We start from the raw sequence: 16,333 nt of genomic DNA, 5'->3' as shown, positions 1-16,333 counted from the left end.
TGTGAAAGTGTAAAAAAAGATGTATCTTTCACGAAGTACAGAACAAATATATTGAATAAAATAACAGATTCTAAATAGGATCAAATAGTTATTAAATAAGAAAATAAATGATAATAAGAAATAAAAAAATTAGGGATGTGAATATTAATTTTAATATAAGAATTATAAACCTAAAATGGTACTCAGCTATAAAAGTTAAGGTACTACAATATGTTAAATCATAATTTTATAGTATTAGACAAGTTTAGCTAAAGTCTAAGACACTTTTGTTTGAACAGATAATAATAATGCACTGATTTACAAAAATAGATATAGAAAATTTTCTATGTTCTCATTAAATAATTTAAGAAAAAAACAAAGACGGATTTATAAATTCTTTATTAAAATTCATTCGCTCATCTCTAAAGATGGCAAATAAATCTGTCCAATGTCCGAACCCGTTTCCGTTTTGACAGAGAATCCCGACATTGACTGGGTATAAGGGTATGGGGAATCCCTGACTTTTTTAATTGAGTATGGGATGGGTATGGCGATGTACATATCCCCGCCATAATACCTGTCCCCGTCATATCTTCGTCCTTGTTTAAATTATTAAAATATTCACAATTAATTAAGTAACCTTATATATATATATATATATATATATATATATATACTTACTTTCTATTTTTTATATTTTTTAATTATTTGGTTTGTCATGAAACTCATTCGCATCTCCAGTATATTTTTCAACTTATCATAACATTTATGTAATTATGTTAAAATGATGTATATCAATTAATTTTTTTTATGTCTCACATTTGAATATTTCTATTATTTTTTTAATATTGTTATTTATTGTATATTTTCCTTTCACCTGAGAATGTTTAATACTCTCAATTTAAGTGTTTAATAGCATAAACCTTTCATTTACTAGGTAATATAAAAAGAATTATTTACTTATTATTATAATGAATTTTTGTTTTATTTGAAGAACTCTTTTGTTTAAAACAATTTTTGTTATTTCTCAACCATTGAGTATATACGTTGATATTTGAAAAATTTTATTAGATCTCTAATGTATTTTGCATCTTATCATGCCTTTAATTATACTTTTTTTTTGCATTATGGGATTCCTTTCAATAGTCTATCAAATTGTTTATAAGATACACATTTGTTAATTTTTTAATATTTTTATTTGTTGTTTATTTTCATCACATAGAATACTATTTTGATATATTTTATCTAGTTATTTTTTATTTTCTAACTCATTATCAATCATATTGTAATTTCCTCACTATAATTGTATAAATAACTTTTATTTGCTATAATATAAAAATTTAATATAATTACCATGAATATTCTTTTATCAACATCCAACATATATTAGAGTTCAAAAGATACAAGATCTATGTTAAAATTTTATTATTATGTTTGTTATTTGTTCTTTGCATCATTTTGATCAAGTGATGTATTATAACTTTTATCGGTGTATAAAAAGAGATTCATTAGAATTTAAAAAATTGAAGTAAACAAACATTTAAAATATATTTTAATTTGAATATTTGTTTTCCTTTTATATTTTTAAACTTTATCATTAATGTTTGCAAATTCAATAAATGTTTTTGTTTTTATGAAATTTTATATGGTATTCTAATCTAAAAAGTAAACAATTATAATTTATTTCAAAGTATTTGATATCGAATAAATAATCATCCTCCTAATGTTGAATATTTGATAATATTATGTTTACTTTACTGTAATTTTTTATTATTTTATAAAAACTAATTAAAATTAATATTAAAGTAGTAAGCAAATAGATACGAGTATGGGTAGAGATTATACCTGTTATCCGGTGGGGATGGAGATGAGACAAAAGTTTGATACCCGTTCAGTTTAGGTATAAAGATAATTTTTTTTTACTAGGATGGGTATGGGATAGCTGTTGAAAGGGGGAGCCTTTCATCCATAAATGAAGAACAGTTTTGATGATGTCTACTGATCTAGGATAAAACATAGCTTGGTCCAGTTAGGATATGCATTAGGCAATTAGCTTCTCTTTATCAATTGTATTTCAAGCCTGCTGTGTAATTCTGCATATGATTAGTTCTTTAACTAATGGATTAGCTGTGAGTATTGTACAAAGTAAGTGAAAATATACTCACGATAATCGATTAGGTAAATTGCTAATCGAATTAGTGACAGCAAAAACCTGTGTATAAAAGCTGTTTTGGAATCTGTTTTGGGTGTGGAAAAATCAAAAAGATCACGCAGTTTTCATCTGAGATAGAGCCATCTGAGAGACACAAAGTTTCAGAAGATTCTGCAAGATAACTCAAGTACAGATCCAAGAAGAATGTATGGTTGATTCTACCATGATGGATCTTGCTTGATTCAAGGAGCATCAAGTCAAATCTGCACAGCTTAGGTGTATTCGTTTCTTGTTTTGTTTTCTGTATTTTTGATTACAGTTGCTTCAGTGTTTGAAGTGTGGACCTAGGTGTAATTGTGTGGATGCATTGCTCCTAGGGGGAGTTCTTGATTGTTGAATCAAGTTCTTGGGTTTTGGGGGTTAGAATTACATAGGTGTGCTTGTAATTCTTGGAACCTTTCTGTTTAGTGGAATCCTCCTAAGTGTGTTACTTAGGAGAAGACTGGATGTAGATTCTTTTTGAATCGAACCAGTATAAATTGTGTGTCTTGCTTCTTTCTTCTCTCTCATAATCTTTCTTGATTGATTTAAACAGTCAATTAACCCAGAATTGCGAAATTGATTAATTGAGTTTTAAACCTTAAAGACTCCTTCAAGATTCACATTAAATAAGTGAGAAACTCATTAATCAACACAGATCCCTTTGTGGCTAAGAGTATTAGACAGACCTGTTTTTTAACAATAGCGAACCTCGTCATCGCCCCGTTATTATCCCTACTCATCTTTGTAAAGATTTGAACAAATTTATACCCACTTTATTTTTATGCCTTTTTATAATATATATAATTATTAATCATAATATATTATTATTATTATTTATTTACTATTATATTATTTATTACTATTAATTTATTATTATATATATATATATATATATATAATTGATTACATAATTAATATATATATATATATATTATATTATAATAAATAATATATACAATAATAATTAATAATACATTTATTAATAGTTAATATATCTAATAATAATTAATAATGTATATTAATAATTAATAATATATTTATTATATATATAATAATTAATAATGAATGTAGTAACTAATAATATATTTGTATATAATAACATGTACTAATAATTTTTATAATTAATTAATAATAATAATACAAATATATATAAATATGTATAATAATTAATGATAATTATTATATTGTTAAATTTTAATATTTTTAATTCATCTAATAATCATTTTATTTTATTTTCATCATATAAAATATTTTAGTAATTTTTTAATTTTATCTATTAAACTTTTTTTAATATATTACATCAATCAAATCATTCACTAACTTTCATAAAATTCATTTCCAAATTTATTCATTTTACCATCTAAATTCACTAAAAAAAACATATATATATATATATATATATATATATATATATATATATATATATATATATATATATATATATTCATCCACTCAAATAAACACAAATTTATATTACACCCTCTCTTAAATTTATCCTAAACAAACATGGAATAAGAAAAGTGGAAGATCAATCTTTAGTCTTGGAAATGCACCCTTTGAAATCATCCACTATTTTAATATGACAAATAAAATATTATTTTATTCAAAAGAGCTTCTCGGCCAACCAAACTGATTAATTACATCTTCATGGTTGTGAAACTTAAGCATTCGATATTCAAAGTGTTCAAATAAACCTTTTTCACTATAATATTCAAGATAGGCGGTATTCACTAGGTGATAAAAAAACATGAAAAATGATAGTTTCACACTCATTTTTCTCTTACTCCCACTTTACAACCCATTATAGTAATGTGTATTAGAATTTTAATTAAAAAATAAAACAAATTTAATTAAAATAGCATTATATTGAATTTTCAAATGAATATATTTTATTTGGTTTGTGTCAAAATAACTCCACCCAAAAAATATCGAAAGGATGAGATCTGTATTTAATAAATAAACATAATTAAATAAAACATCACACTGAATAATATAAAGGGGCATTGTCATGGAGTGAAAATGTCACTCCCTATAGTTATCCATAATATTTGGAAGAAAACTAAGGCACACCCCTATACCATTGACAAAACAAGATAAGATTTAACAGTATTCAAAATACATGCTCAAGGAGCCAATTAGTACATAAGCCATAGTGCGTTAAAAGAAAACTTAGAGTAAGGGGATCCAACCAAAGATAAGCTACGCAACAGAGTTTTCATCACCCTGATGACCACGAGGGGTTCCCACATCTGCTCACATCAATTAAATTGATGATCATCGCAAAAGGAGAAAACCACACATACAACACACAAACAAAAAGAAAGGATAAGCTAAAGTAAAAGGTTTTTATCATACAATTGAACATACAATTTGAAAGTCAAGAATACATAAATCAACCAAGTATGTGATGACTAACAAGCAAGACTCTAAGACTCATATTCAGATACATATAATCAGTCAAAATCACTAGATGCTTGCACTTGTGGTGGCTTCTATTGCTCTGTAGAGTCATTGTCAATGGGTTTCACCCTACCACGCACAAGGTTAGCTTTCAAACATCTAAGACCATTATTCTGCCAAAGACTAGGGCCTCTTGCTACTTTCACCACTTGAGTTAGTACGCTCTACGTGAGACTAACTGACTCTTTAGAGTTTCAGGATGCAATCCTTACTTGAATCCTTACTAAATTATATAATGAGGCATCATCACGAAACATTCGTGGAATTACGTCCTAACCATGAGGTATCACCATGAGCTCCCACTAAAAAGGGTCATGGAATTACGTCCTGACCATGAAGCACCACCATGAACTCTCACCAAAAGGGTCATGGGCCACCACCATAAGCTCTCACCAAGAGGGTCATGCAATTACATCCTAACCATACCATAATCATGCATCACCAACCCAACATAGAATTATCACGCATACCAATCTCATGCCAATATATATAACCAACCATCCAATCATGTTCCATACGAAAGATCATACCAAACTCATCAATTCCAGCCTATAAACCATTTAATACATGCATAATCACCCTAAATCATGCTTTAACAGAGTAATTCAAACAAATATGTGACTATCAACCAAGAATAAAGGAAAGAACAGCCACAAAGCAAATCCCTGCACCAGTTTCGCTCAAGTCATGGACCCTCGCTTAGGCGAAAGAGGTCTTTCGCTCAAGCTACAGGCCCTCGCTTAGGCGAGACTGCCAAAAGAGAGCCCTGCAGGATTCGCGAGTTCTCGCTTGGGCGAGCCCTCCTCGCCTGAGCGAGACAACTCATCGCCCAAAGGGGAGGTTCCTCGCCTGAGCTACAACCAAGCGAAACACAAACAGGCTCACACGAGTTCTTGCTTAGGCGAGCCCCTTTCGCGTGAGCGAGATGACACCTCGCTCAAAACGAAAGCTCTTCGCCTGAGTGAGAGCTCGAGCAGGAACCAGGGTAAGGTTTTGCTATTCTCGCCTAGGTGAGACAAGCTCTCTTGGACGAAAATATCAGATCTCGCCACTGTTCAAGCACGCATCGACAAACTTTTCATACCAAACAACATTTTTCAGGCATTCTATCCAACTAAAGCAACATACAACTCATATGAACACGAAATAAAGCTATAACAGACAAGACATAGTGAAAAGTATGTGAACCCTAGCTTCCCTTGGAAAATGCTAGCAGAATACCCCGACACTAAAGCAAATGAGTACAATAGCTCCCAGAGCATATTCGAGAGCTGAAAAAATAGCGGAACAAATTTAAGACGAGTTCACCAAGACAAACTCTAGTTGGAAACACAGGAACAGAGCTAGAAAAATAGGGGTGCAGGTTGAGAAGCAACTTACGTGGGAAAAAAAGGGTTTGAACGAACTTGACAAGGGTAGAGACCAAACCCTAACAAAGCTTACGGCTTCTAAAAGGGGAAAATGAGTTGTTTTTCTGAAAAGTGCAGAATGAGAAAGGTTATGGCTGATTTAGAGATTTTGGACACCCTATGGGCCAGCCTTAGGCCCAACAGACCAAGGTAGACCCTTAAACTTTATGGTAGAATTTAAGTGGGCCTTAGAATTTAGGTGAGGGTTGAGAGAATTTTTGCCAAAGGGAAAGGTGTTAATGAGGTTGGAGTTGGTGAAATTGAAAATAAGTAAATGTGATTTTTTGGTGGTAAAAAAACTTCCACACTTTTGTAATCGCAATTCACAATTTTATGATTGTTTTGAGAATAAAAAATTGAATAACCATTACTCCTTTCGATAAGTTAGTGAAAGGGATTTATTGTGGCAATGTAAAAAGTCGAAGACTAAAACTGGATGTTTTAAAAGGATGATTGAAAACAAACTTTTATGTGTATAGACTAAAAATATGTTTGACCCTTGAAAAATTAAGTAATTAAGAGATATTGTTGGACTAGTCCAAGGTAATATGCAACCTACATCTCTCAAAAAATTAAGAATTGAAATTTGTAATTGAGGAAGTGAAGAGAACGAGAATTAGTCTTTTACATTTGTAATAACTATAGGAATATAACGGCAACGAATAAAAAAAAGGAATAAAAGAACAAATATAAGGGCCTCTAGCATTTCCCCCATAAAGCTATTGTTACCAACATATTCTTAAATGTTCTTCTAAGTAATCTGAGCAGAGAAATTCCTAGTTATTGATGACAGAATAATTAACTAATCTGCCTCACTTTCTTGAAGTGAAAAACTTGTCTGTGATTTTAATCAATAGCTTATAAGTTCTGCATTTTAAGTTTTAAAATTTACCGGGAGTCAAATCCTACACAAATAATGACCCAGGAGCTTCAACTATCTCAATGAGAATATGAGTAAGCAACCCACTTGTCATCGCTAACTGGTAACATAGTTCCACCATCTTCAATTTTCACATTTGTCTTGCGTGAGTAAACAACAATCTTTTTTATGCATGAGGAGGTGGTGTCTACTGCAGTTGAAGACTTGTCACTTGTTTCAGAATCCGTTTTGCTGCTGCCAGACAGAGAAGGTGAAGACTTATCATTTGACAAGGTAGAAGAAACCTTGGTGTAGCCATTTGTATTTCCAGATGAAGTAGAGAAATTCTTCACTGCAACAAAACAGAATCTCAAGATGAAATTGCAGTATGATGTGGCATTAGGTAATCAATTTCTCAAAGTTGAAGTTTAACAGTATTTATACAAATAGGATGTCTAAAACTGGGTCCCACTCCTTCAAGCTAAGATCAAATGTGCACCATATTGCAAAAATTTGGTCAGACATAGCTTCAATTGGTCTAATATGATTACAGCCTAAAACCGCAAACCAATGGATTCCATAGTGATTTATGATGTATGGATTATCTTCCAAGTGGTAACATCTTTATATGTGCCATGTCATCTTCCAAAATTTATGTGGAGTTAGACTATCTTAAATTGGATTGATTACCAACGAATTCATAGAAGGGTTTTACACAGCCAGCTAATGGAGAATCGTATGGAGTTTTTGTTTTTCCAAACTGTACATATCATAATCTTATTTCTTTATTTTTGGAATCTAAGTAGCATAATATCATCTGTGCTCTGGATTAGGTATTATACTTGACAGTAGATAATGTACAGAACTGATAAGAAATTCAGAAAACTGTTTCATAAGGGGGAAAGAGGTAGAAATGACAAGGGCTTTTACGGCTTACATGTGTCTTTGCTAAGTTCACTCGAGGTGACTAATCCAAGGCCCACAGATAAATTTGGATTGGTATTGAGTTTAAGACCAGATACCACATTTGACTCAGAGTGGTCATGTGAGAACTTGGGAACCTGTCCTTCATAATTTGAAAAGGGAAATGAAGAAGTCTTATCTGACTTGCCTGAACAAAAACAAAGCAAGATAAAAAGCACAATGAGAAACACTTCTGAGTAGATATAGGAGATACCATGCTCTTAAATCTTAATAACAGTCAAATTCAAAAATAACAGCAATAAAAGAAAGATGTTACTGTAATCCAAAAAGTATAACTATTTTTATTCTGACCCAATTTCCTAACTAAAAATGTGGTTGATAGCCCCTCAAACCATGAAACTAGTATCAAGACATGTGAAACATAAAATAGATTTGAACATGATTTAACTTCCATGAATGCACATTAACTACCATTAGTGCAACATGATTTACTGTCACCGTCAACCCCTTTTCATTATTTTGGCCTCGAAAATCACCACTCTACGTGATAAGCTTTCACAAATTTTATGATTCTAGATCGAATCATGTGATTCACTTTGCAATACATAGCAAAAAAAGGTATGTTAAACTATTTACATAGTCAATTTCATGATCTGTATTTTATCATTCAACTCATTCGAAACTAACTACCATGCTTTGAGAAGTTCTCACCTTACAAAGTTGATTTTATTGAAATGAGATAGGTTATAGTTAAGTAGGTAACAGAGAACTAGAGCGTGGCTGATGTTTGGAATAAAGAGACTAAACAAAAGTTTCAGTCAAAGAAACAAGGTGAAAAACCAAGAAGATGAGCGCATGCATTTGAACCTAGGGCTTATTGGAAGAACACATCGCAAGTGGCTGATCTTGTCAATAGGTTTTGGTACCTCTAGAGCTCAATTGTTTGAAAGAATGAGTTTTTGCGTGAGGTTGCTAACAATTAATGAATATTCAAGAAAGCTGTCAGAAATACTGTTGGTTATAATCCATCTGTATAATTCGAGAGCAATTCCTCTTAAATAGAATACAAAGACTTGATGACAGAAAAATCCTAATTTATGATGGATATAATCTATCTATATAATTCAGGATCAATGATCATTCACAATAGATATCAAATATAATGTCAGCCTATTAATCCTCCTAATTATGAAATGCAATTGAATATCCTAATTATGTAGTTAAAACTATACAAGGTAATATTATCTATGTCAACAAGTATGCCATGATTTAGGCTTTATTTAGGGAAATTTATATTTACCTTTTATTCTGTTTGTTTGGTTAGATTTGATTCTGAATTTAATATTAGGAGATTGTAACAAGAATAAAATCGCACACATATAGGGATTTGGATTTATTCTCTCGAGAATTGTTTACTGTTTTATTTTTTAATTTCTGTTTTTATCTCAGAACACATGTATTAATATAGGTCAGCTGACCTAATAATTATATCAGATAAATAAAGAAATTCTTTCCTTCTAAATTTGAGAATCTACAACATAAATTATGGGATTTTGACACTCCCCCTCAATTTTGGTGAGTGGATATCATTCATTCCCAATGGAAATGTAGAACCACTTAGCCCTTCTGTCAATACATATGCAAGTTGATTTCCAAAGAGCACACGAATGGTGTACATATTGTGCCATTATCCAACATGCTTATTTCTATCATGTTGCATTGGATTATGCACAATACTTATTTGTTGACTTGTTATCATTATACAATCTCATAGGCTTCTTCCAATCAATCTTCAGGTCTTCTAAAAATTCTCTCTAAACTCTTCCTCTCCACTTGACCTCACGACAACATTTTGTTTCTTGCTCCTTCAAATGACTAAATCTCCTCCCAGAAAAGTGAAATATCTAGGGGTAGATCCTTTGTTGTCTTTAGAACCTACATAGTCCTAAGCCTCTAAGATCATCTCATTCCCCTTTGTAAATAGAAGTCCTTTTCCATGAGTTTCTTTCAAGTATTGTAGAATGTCATAAACAACACTAACACAAGTCTCCTTTGGATTATGCATGAACTGACTTACAATCATAACAACATAGGCAATGTCGAGCCTATGTGAGACAAGTAGATCAATTTCCAAATCAGTCTTCAGTAAGATCGTCTATCCACAAGTACACCTTCAACTAACTCATCAAGTTTGTGATTCTATTAATAGGTGTCTCTATCGGTTTGCACCCTAATTTACCAGTTTTAACTAATAAATCCAGCACTGGAGGATTAAAATGCCATGATGGGATGAGCCACTTCAATGCCAAGATATATTTCAATTTACCTAACTCCTTAATTTCAAATTCTGTTATCAAACAGTTTTTTAAGGATTCCATTCCTGTGTGATCATTTTGAGTTACAACTATATAATCTACATACACAACTAGTGTTTGAAACTCCCCTCGAAGATGAATTCTTAATATAAAAATGTATGGTCACCTTGGCTTTTCTTGTACCCAATGGTTTTCATTACAGTAGTAGACCTACCAAACCATGCTGTAGGAGACTATTTCAATCTGTAGAATGCCTTCCTTGGTTTACACACCTTTCCCTCCTCATCTTTAAACCCTAGCGGGACCTCCACGTAAATTTCTTCCTCAGGATTACCATGCAGAATGATATTTGTGACATCAAATTCTAGAGACAATAAAATTGTAACACTATATTTTTAGCAGGTGAAAAAGTTTCAAGATAGTTAATCCCATATGTTTGAGTCTATCTCTTTGCTACTAACCTTGGTTGATACCTTTCTATTGTCCCATCTACCTTGTACTTAACCGTGGATACCCCACCTTCATCTAACAAGATTTTTTCCTTTAGATAGATCCACCAGCTCCCAACTTTTGTTCTTTTCTAGAGCAACCATTTCAAGCTTCATAGCATGTTTCCAATCTTTACTATTTGTTGTTAGTAGGATATTAATTGTACTACTAGAAGTTGCTAGAAGATTCTAGAGATATCAGTAATTATTACAGTTGGGTTAGAGTTTTCTAAATATAGAGATTGATGTATTGTTTCAGATTAATAAATTGAATAAGAATATTTCTTCTTTCAGATTAATCCTTTCAAGTCTATTCAATGAATCATTCATAGTTTTTGGAATAGTGACAGTATTTAGATGACCAAGAAAACTTGTTATTATTGGATAGTTTGTCATAAAACAGAAAGTGTGACAATGGATACCTTCACCTTTTAGTACATGCTCGAACACATTTCCTTGCTGTAATTGGAAGATCCTGAACTTCAACGGTTGGCATATTCTTGTCTTCATTAATGACAGGTATTTCAGGTAAAGGTTTAGATTCATGGACTTGTGGTGATTGAATAACAGACCTCCTTTGTGAGTATACTTGTAGTTGATGGATAACACTTTCAGTTTGTTCTCCAGTTATCTTTGGGCATGACCGTGCAGAGTAGTTGAACGGGATTGTTATCTTTTAGTGTTTTAAAGGGTAGATGATTGACCAAATTGGTAACAAAAAGGATCCTCTATGAATAATATTAAAAACAATTATGACATGGTATCAACGCTCTAAAATCCTTGGGAGCTTGCGTAGTCTCGTGCACAACCTGCATTGTTGCAAAATGATACACCTTTCTTTCGCTGAATTCATCTGTGAAGCCTGCATTGCTGCAACACCGCAACCATTTCTTTCTTTCACTGTATTCCTTCTAGGCCAGCATTGCCATACTTCAAACCTCAAAAATGTTCGATAATCAGAAAACTCAACCACCATAGAGTTCCATACAGAGGAGATTCTAGATTAAGGGGGTTGTTGGACACATTAGAAAAGCCTAGATTCAGGTAATTGCTCCTTGGCACTCGCAAGTAATATTTCTTACTCCTCTATACTCAATGCCTTAAATTCCTCTAAAGAAGGTGTCTAGGTACTTGATTCTGGACCACAGACCACATGACTCAATCATCTATTGGGTTTATATCCTATAGACCCTATCCAAGCAACAAAAAAATTGCACTTGCAAATGGAAATTTCATTAGTTGTTGGAAAAGGAGATATGATGATAAACCATAATCTAATTCTGAAGGACGTTTTCTGCTTGAAATAACTTCCAATTTGATTTCTGTTCACAAGCTTATAATGAATTTACTCTGTTTCGTTTTTTTTACTCCTACAACCTGCCAATTTCTGGATCAAGGAGCAGGGAAGGTGATTGGACTTGCTAAGGAAGATAGTGGGCTCTATCGTCTAGAGGATATTATCAGGAGGCATAACACATCAAGAGTCAAATTCCTTTGTCTTTGATTTCAGAAACAACACACTCTAATATAGAAAAAATTCTGGTTATACAACCTTCGTTTAGGTCATCCATCATTCAGTACCCTAGAAATTATGTTTTCCGATTTATTTCAAAAAGTTGACATAAAAATGTTTTTATTAATCCAATGATCCTGTACAATAATTATAAAATATACTGTCAGCATATTAATCCTCCTAATTATGGAATGTAATTAAATATCCTAATTATGGACTGTAATTAAATATCCCAATTATGGAATTAAAACTGTACAAGGTAATATTATAGCATAAATCAAGGGAATCTGAAAAAATTATCACCAGGTTCCTGTACATATAAATTTGATGTATGGCATAAGTTAATATATTTTACAGACTATTCCTAAACTCAAGAGACATATGTTAGAATGACAAACTACAGCACTAGTAGTAAAAGAATACCTTTGTGTTCTTTCAAAGCCATATAAGCTACCTTGGCTGCACTCATCTCTGCTTGCTTCTTGGATTTAGCTTTTTGCCCAGTAAAGAGCGCTCCTTCTACCTCCACTTGTGACACAAATATTGGCATATGAGCTTCACCATTTTTATTTGTGGTATAAATGGGTAACCGAAATCCTTCCTTTTGAGCCAATTCTTGTAAAAGATTTTTGTATAATCCAGCATGACCCTGAATTTTTTAGACAATCATAAGAATATTAAGCAGCACCAAAAGAAGCATTTAAGAAGTTGAATATTATAGAGTAAGTTATATAATAGTGATTGAGACTAGCCTCTTCAACTCCGCCTGGTGATAATGACATTAAAGCAGCTTCAGCGGCTGCATGCTCAGCATCCTTCACTGTAGAATAGAATTTGTCACTTCCATAAGTATGTCCATCAATAGTGACTTTGCACTTGAAACGTGTGGCATGAGGAGGACCCTCACACTCAGAAGAATATACTGGAAGACCTAGATTTTTCTTTTGAACAAAGCTTTGCAGCTGGTTCTTGTACAAATGTAACATATCTATGACAAAATTGATCGTCAAAAAGTTATATGTAATTCAATTACAGTGTCATTTATCATTAATAAAATAATATAATTCCATGAGAGAGGGCGTAACAAAAACATCAAATATGTTATTTGATACTACCAACTTTCTCCATACTTTTATTTCCCACTATGCCTAATTTAATATGTGTAGCCAACCTAAACTAGTGGGATAAGGTTCAATTATGCTTGGTGTAGACAACCCATGTTCAATATGCATCAATACATGTCCAACTAAAAATAACACATGGTTTATAATATGAAAAAAAAAAAAATTGGACACCAGTGTTGCCCTACAATCTTTAGCAGATGTCCAAATAATTTGGAAAAAAAAAATACAAAACCAACGCCAGCATTTTAGTTTCTAATACAACTGCATTGCATAGTGTATGTTGGCTGCAACAATCACTGTTTTATACAGGATATTTAATACAGGCTCATGGTAATTAACACGCACAATAGAGGAAATTGACTTTCTCCTAAATCAGATTTTATGTGCCATAAACTGTTAATAAATATAGAACATGTTTGTTCCTGATTTTCAACACTACCCCTCAAATTGAAGCTGCTTCAAGCTTGTTACCACAAAATAATTCACTCCCCTTCGAAGGTGCAAACAAAATAAATTCATTTCAACCACACTAATTTTATCATATGTGGGAAGAGTTCTTTTCATGCAATTAGAGTTGTCTTCTACTTATATACACTGGTTTGGCCTCATCATTGGTTGATATGGGACTAAACCACCACCCTTTAAGCAACTCCCAAAGTGGCCACAACTAACGAAGGCTATGGTGCAACAAGGCAGCTTGTTAAAACTACTCCTCATGTCCAGGACTTCCAGTACTAAGTGTGGCAAATGCAGGTGGGTTGACTATGATTCCATGTTAACAGAGAGAAAGAATAGCTAAAAGTGATGCTAAAACTGTGTTTTAATGTACCACAGACACACGTTTATATCTCGGGTAGTAGTAATTAATATACATAATTGGAGGGTAGTTAGGCTCCCCTATATAAGAATGTATGCACCTATAAACCGCTAACAAATACAGAATACATTTGTTCCTGATTTCAAGAGCCACAAATACTTTTTTCTTTGTGAAACTGACAAGCAGTAAGAGGAAACACTGCATCTGATTTTAAGATCATTCTAATCATATTAAAACTAATTCAATCTCCCCTGCACACCTCACACCAAAAGAACTCTCTGTCTCTCTCTCTAACAAAAGAAAGAATTTCACAGTACTAAACTAGAACTATAACACACAAGCATAATAACCAATAAAATATCAATTTGATCAAACAAAGAAAAGATAAAGAGAAATCATATCACTTTTTTGATCTTCCAATGTTATTGTATCTCTAACAGCCGCTAGAGGGTTACTGATTTGAGATATTTGGCACACTTCTTCAAATTTCAGTTGCAGCAATCCATTTGTGGGAAGATGTACGTCATCAACAACAGATTTGGGATCAGGTGCACCTGTAGGTTCAATGCAAAATAACATGAATCTTCTGTAAATTTTGAAATCCTGAATGTAGTCTAACAGAAATCAAGAATTATGAATATAGTCCATACAGTTCTTTTTTGGGTAAGAATTATTCATCGCCAGAAACAATAACAAATACCTGTTAAAGATTTTGAGCACACATAGGTGTTCACCTCCCAACATGGTTTATTCCACACTAAAGTGGCATCACAAGGGTTCCATGCGTAGACCACTTAGTTAAGAGATTACCTATAATTTGGGTGTGTTTGGAAACTTATTTGCTAAGGATTTAAGATGTGGGCACATTAATTATTAGCTTATAAAAATCACATCCGTAGTAAGAAATACATGTCATCACACCCAAAACATAAAAGATCACCGCATCCAAAACATAAGAAAATTATATCATCGCATCCAAAACTTAAGAAATCACATCTGAAACGTAAAACCAAACACAATATTAGAAAAAGTACTATCAGTTTACAGTTCAAATATTCTTTTTCACGTAATCAAAACAAAATCTCAACAAATTACTCAACAACACAGCATCAATTCAGGACAGCACATCCACGCAGCTTCCTCCAAACCCCAATAAACAACCAAATCAACATACTAATTTTAACATATAAACATGTCTAAGTGTTCATAAATTTATGCATTCTCTTGCTTCCGGTACTCATTCTAACGCTTTTTGTCTTTCAAAAAAAAAGTAACATTCCAGTATTTTAACACTAGAAACAAAAGCTGAAACTGAAAGCATTTTCGTGAGCACGATCAAGAAAGCTTTAATTTTGATTCAGTAACGGAAAACAGATTCATGATAAAACTGTTCGAAATCATGTAATAGGAAATAACATCTTGTAGTAAAAACCCATCTACAAATAACAGCCCCAATAAAAGCGAATAATAAATTCCGCACCTCAACTCCTTCCTCCACCGATACTCAACAACGTCATTTTATTACATAACATGCAATTTTCGTTTTACCAGAAAAAAATAAAATAAAATTACATACCCTGTCATGGAAATCACATTCAAGACAATCATCATCAAATGAAAATAATAATAATAATAATAATAATAATAATAATAATAATAATAATAATAATAAATAAATAAATAAATATACACGTGCTAGAAGCACAATAATAACACGTGAACAAAGAGGGGAAGGTACCAGAAGACGAGTTGCAAAGCGAAGGCTGAGGGAAAGAAGAGAGAGCGGAAATGGAGAGAGAGTGTTCGGGAAAAGAGGGAGACGGCGGCGACGGCAACGGAGACGGTGACGATGACGGCGGGGAGAAGTGGTGGAAGGCGAGCATAGCGGCGTCGTTTTGGGCGCTTTTGGAGTTGCGCGTGGGGGAAGGGGTTTGGAAGGACGCGCCGTTAACGGTGACGGTGGAGGTGAAGCGAGGATCGTGATCAGGACCTTCTCTGGTAGTGTCGTAGGTGGGTAAGGGCCATGACCGTCGCTGGCACAGCTCTTGCACCTTCGTTTTGTACATTGCTCGTTCCGTTCGTTCCTCTTTCTCCTTCAACGCTCTTCACAACTGTTTCAACTCTGCATCGTATCACTGTAATATATACGAAACGGACCGAAACCGAACCCTGTCGTCAGAAGACAAGAACACTGGACACATTTTGCATCCTCAATTGGAATTTTTTTTTTCCTAATTAAACCTTCCTTTTA

The 16,333-nt window shown here is 32.8% G+C and overlaps 1 protein-coding gene across 3 annotated transcripts; it reads right to left on the bottom strand.

Annotated features, from left to right (window-relative positions):
• Positions 1-6,648: 6,648 nt before the first annotated feature.
• Positions 6,649-16,333, bottom strand: LOC114182333 (double-stranded RNA-binding protein 1-like). 3 transcript variants are annotated; one of them, XM_028069191.1, is made up of 6 exons: positions 15,821-16,325; positions 14,487-14,636; positions 12,894-13,129; positions 12,565-12,790; positions 7,839-8,012; positions 6,649-7,253 (listed from the first exon to the last, which is right to left on the bottom strand). In XM_028069191.1, exons 1-6 carry the CDS (start codon positions 16,146-16,148, stop codon positions 6,982-6,984), a joined length of 1,386 nt encoding a protein of 461 aa, XP_027924992.1. In that variant the 5' UTR covers positions 16,149-16,325; the 3' UTR covers positions 6,649-6,981. The 3 variants fall into 3 exon arrangements, with proteins under 3 accessions (XP_027924992.1, XP_027924993.1, XP_027924994.1); XM_028069192.1 differs by having other exon boundaries at positions 12,894-12,961; positions 15,821-16,322; XM_028069193.1 differs by lacking the exon at positions 7,839-8,012 and having other exon boundaries at positions 15,821-16,333.

The sequence above is a fragment of the Vigna unguiculata genome, chromosome 4, assembly GCF_004118075.2.
Source record: "Vigna unguiculata cultivar IT97K-499-35 chromosome 4, ASM411807v1, whole genome shotgun sequence".
In the NCBI taxonomy this organism is placed as follows: domain Eukaryota; kingdom Viridiplantae; phylum Streptophyta; class Magnoliopsida; order Fabales; family Fabaceae; genus Vigna; species Vigna unguiculata.
The sequence above is the reverse complement of the archived record's forward strand: the minus strand, read 5'-3'. Positions and strand labels throughout refer to the sequence as shown.

What these genes read in the sequence shown, in the direction of transcription:
- LOC114182333 (XM_028069191.1), bottom strand. Translation starts at nt 16,148, where the DNA reads ATGTACAAAACGAAGGTGCAAGAGCTGTGCCAGCGACGGTCATGGCCC. An exon ending in GCTTTGCAACTCGTCTTCTG is followed by an intron (nt 14,637 to 15,820) that starts GTACCTTCCCCT and finishes TTGAACCTACAG; the next exon opens with GTGCACCTGATCCCAAATCT. An exon ending in AACATTGGAAGATCAAAAAA is followed by an intron (nt 13,130 to 14,486) that starts GTGATATGATTT and finishes ATTTTGTCATAG; the next exon opens with ATATGTTACATTTGTACAAG.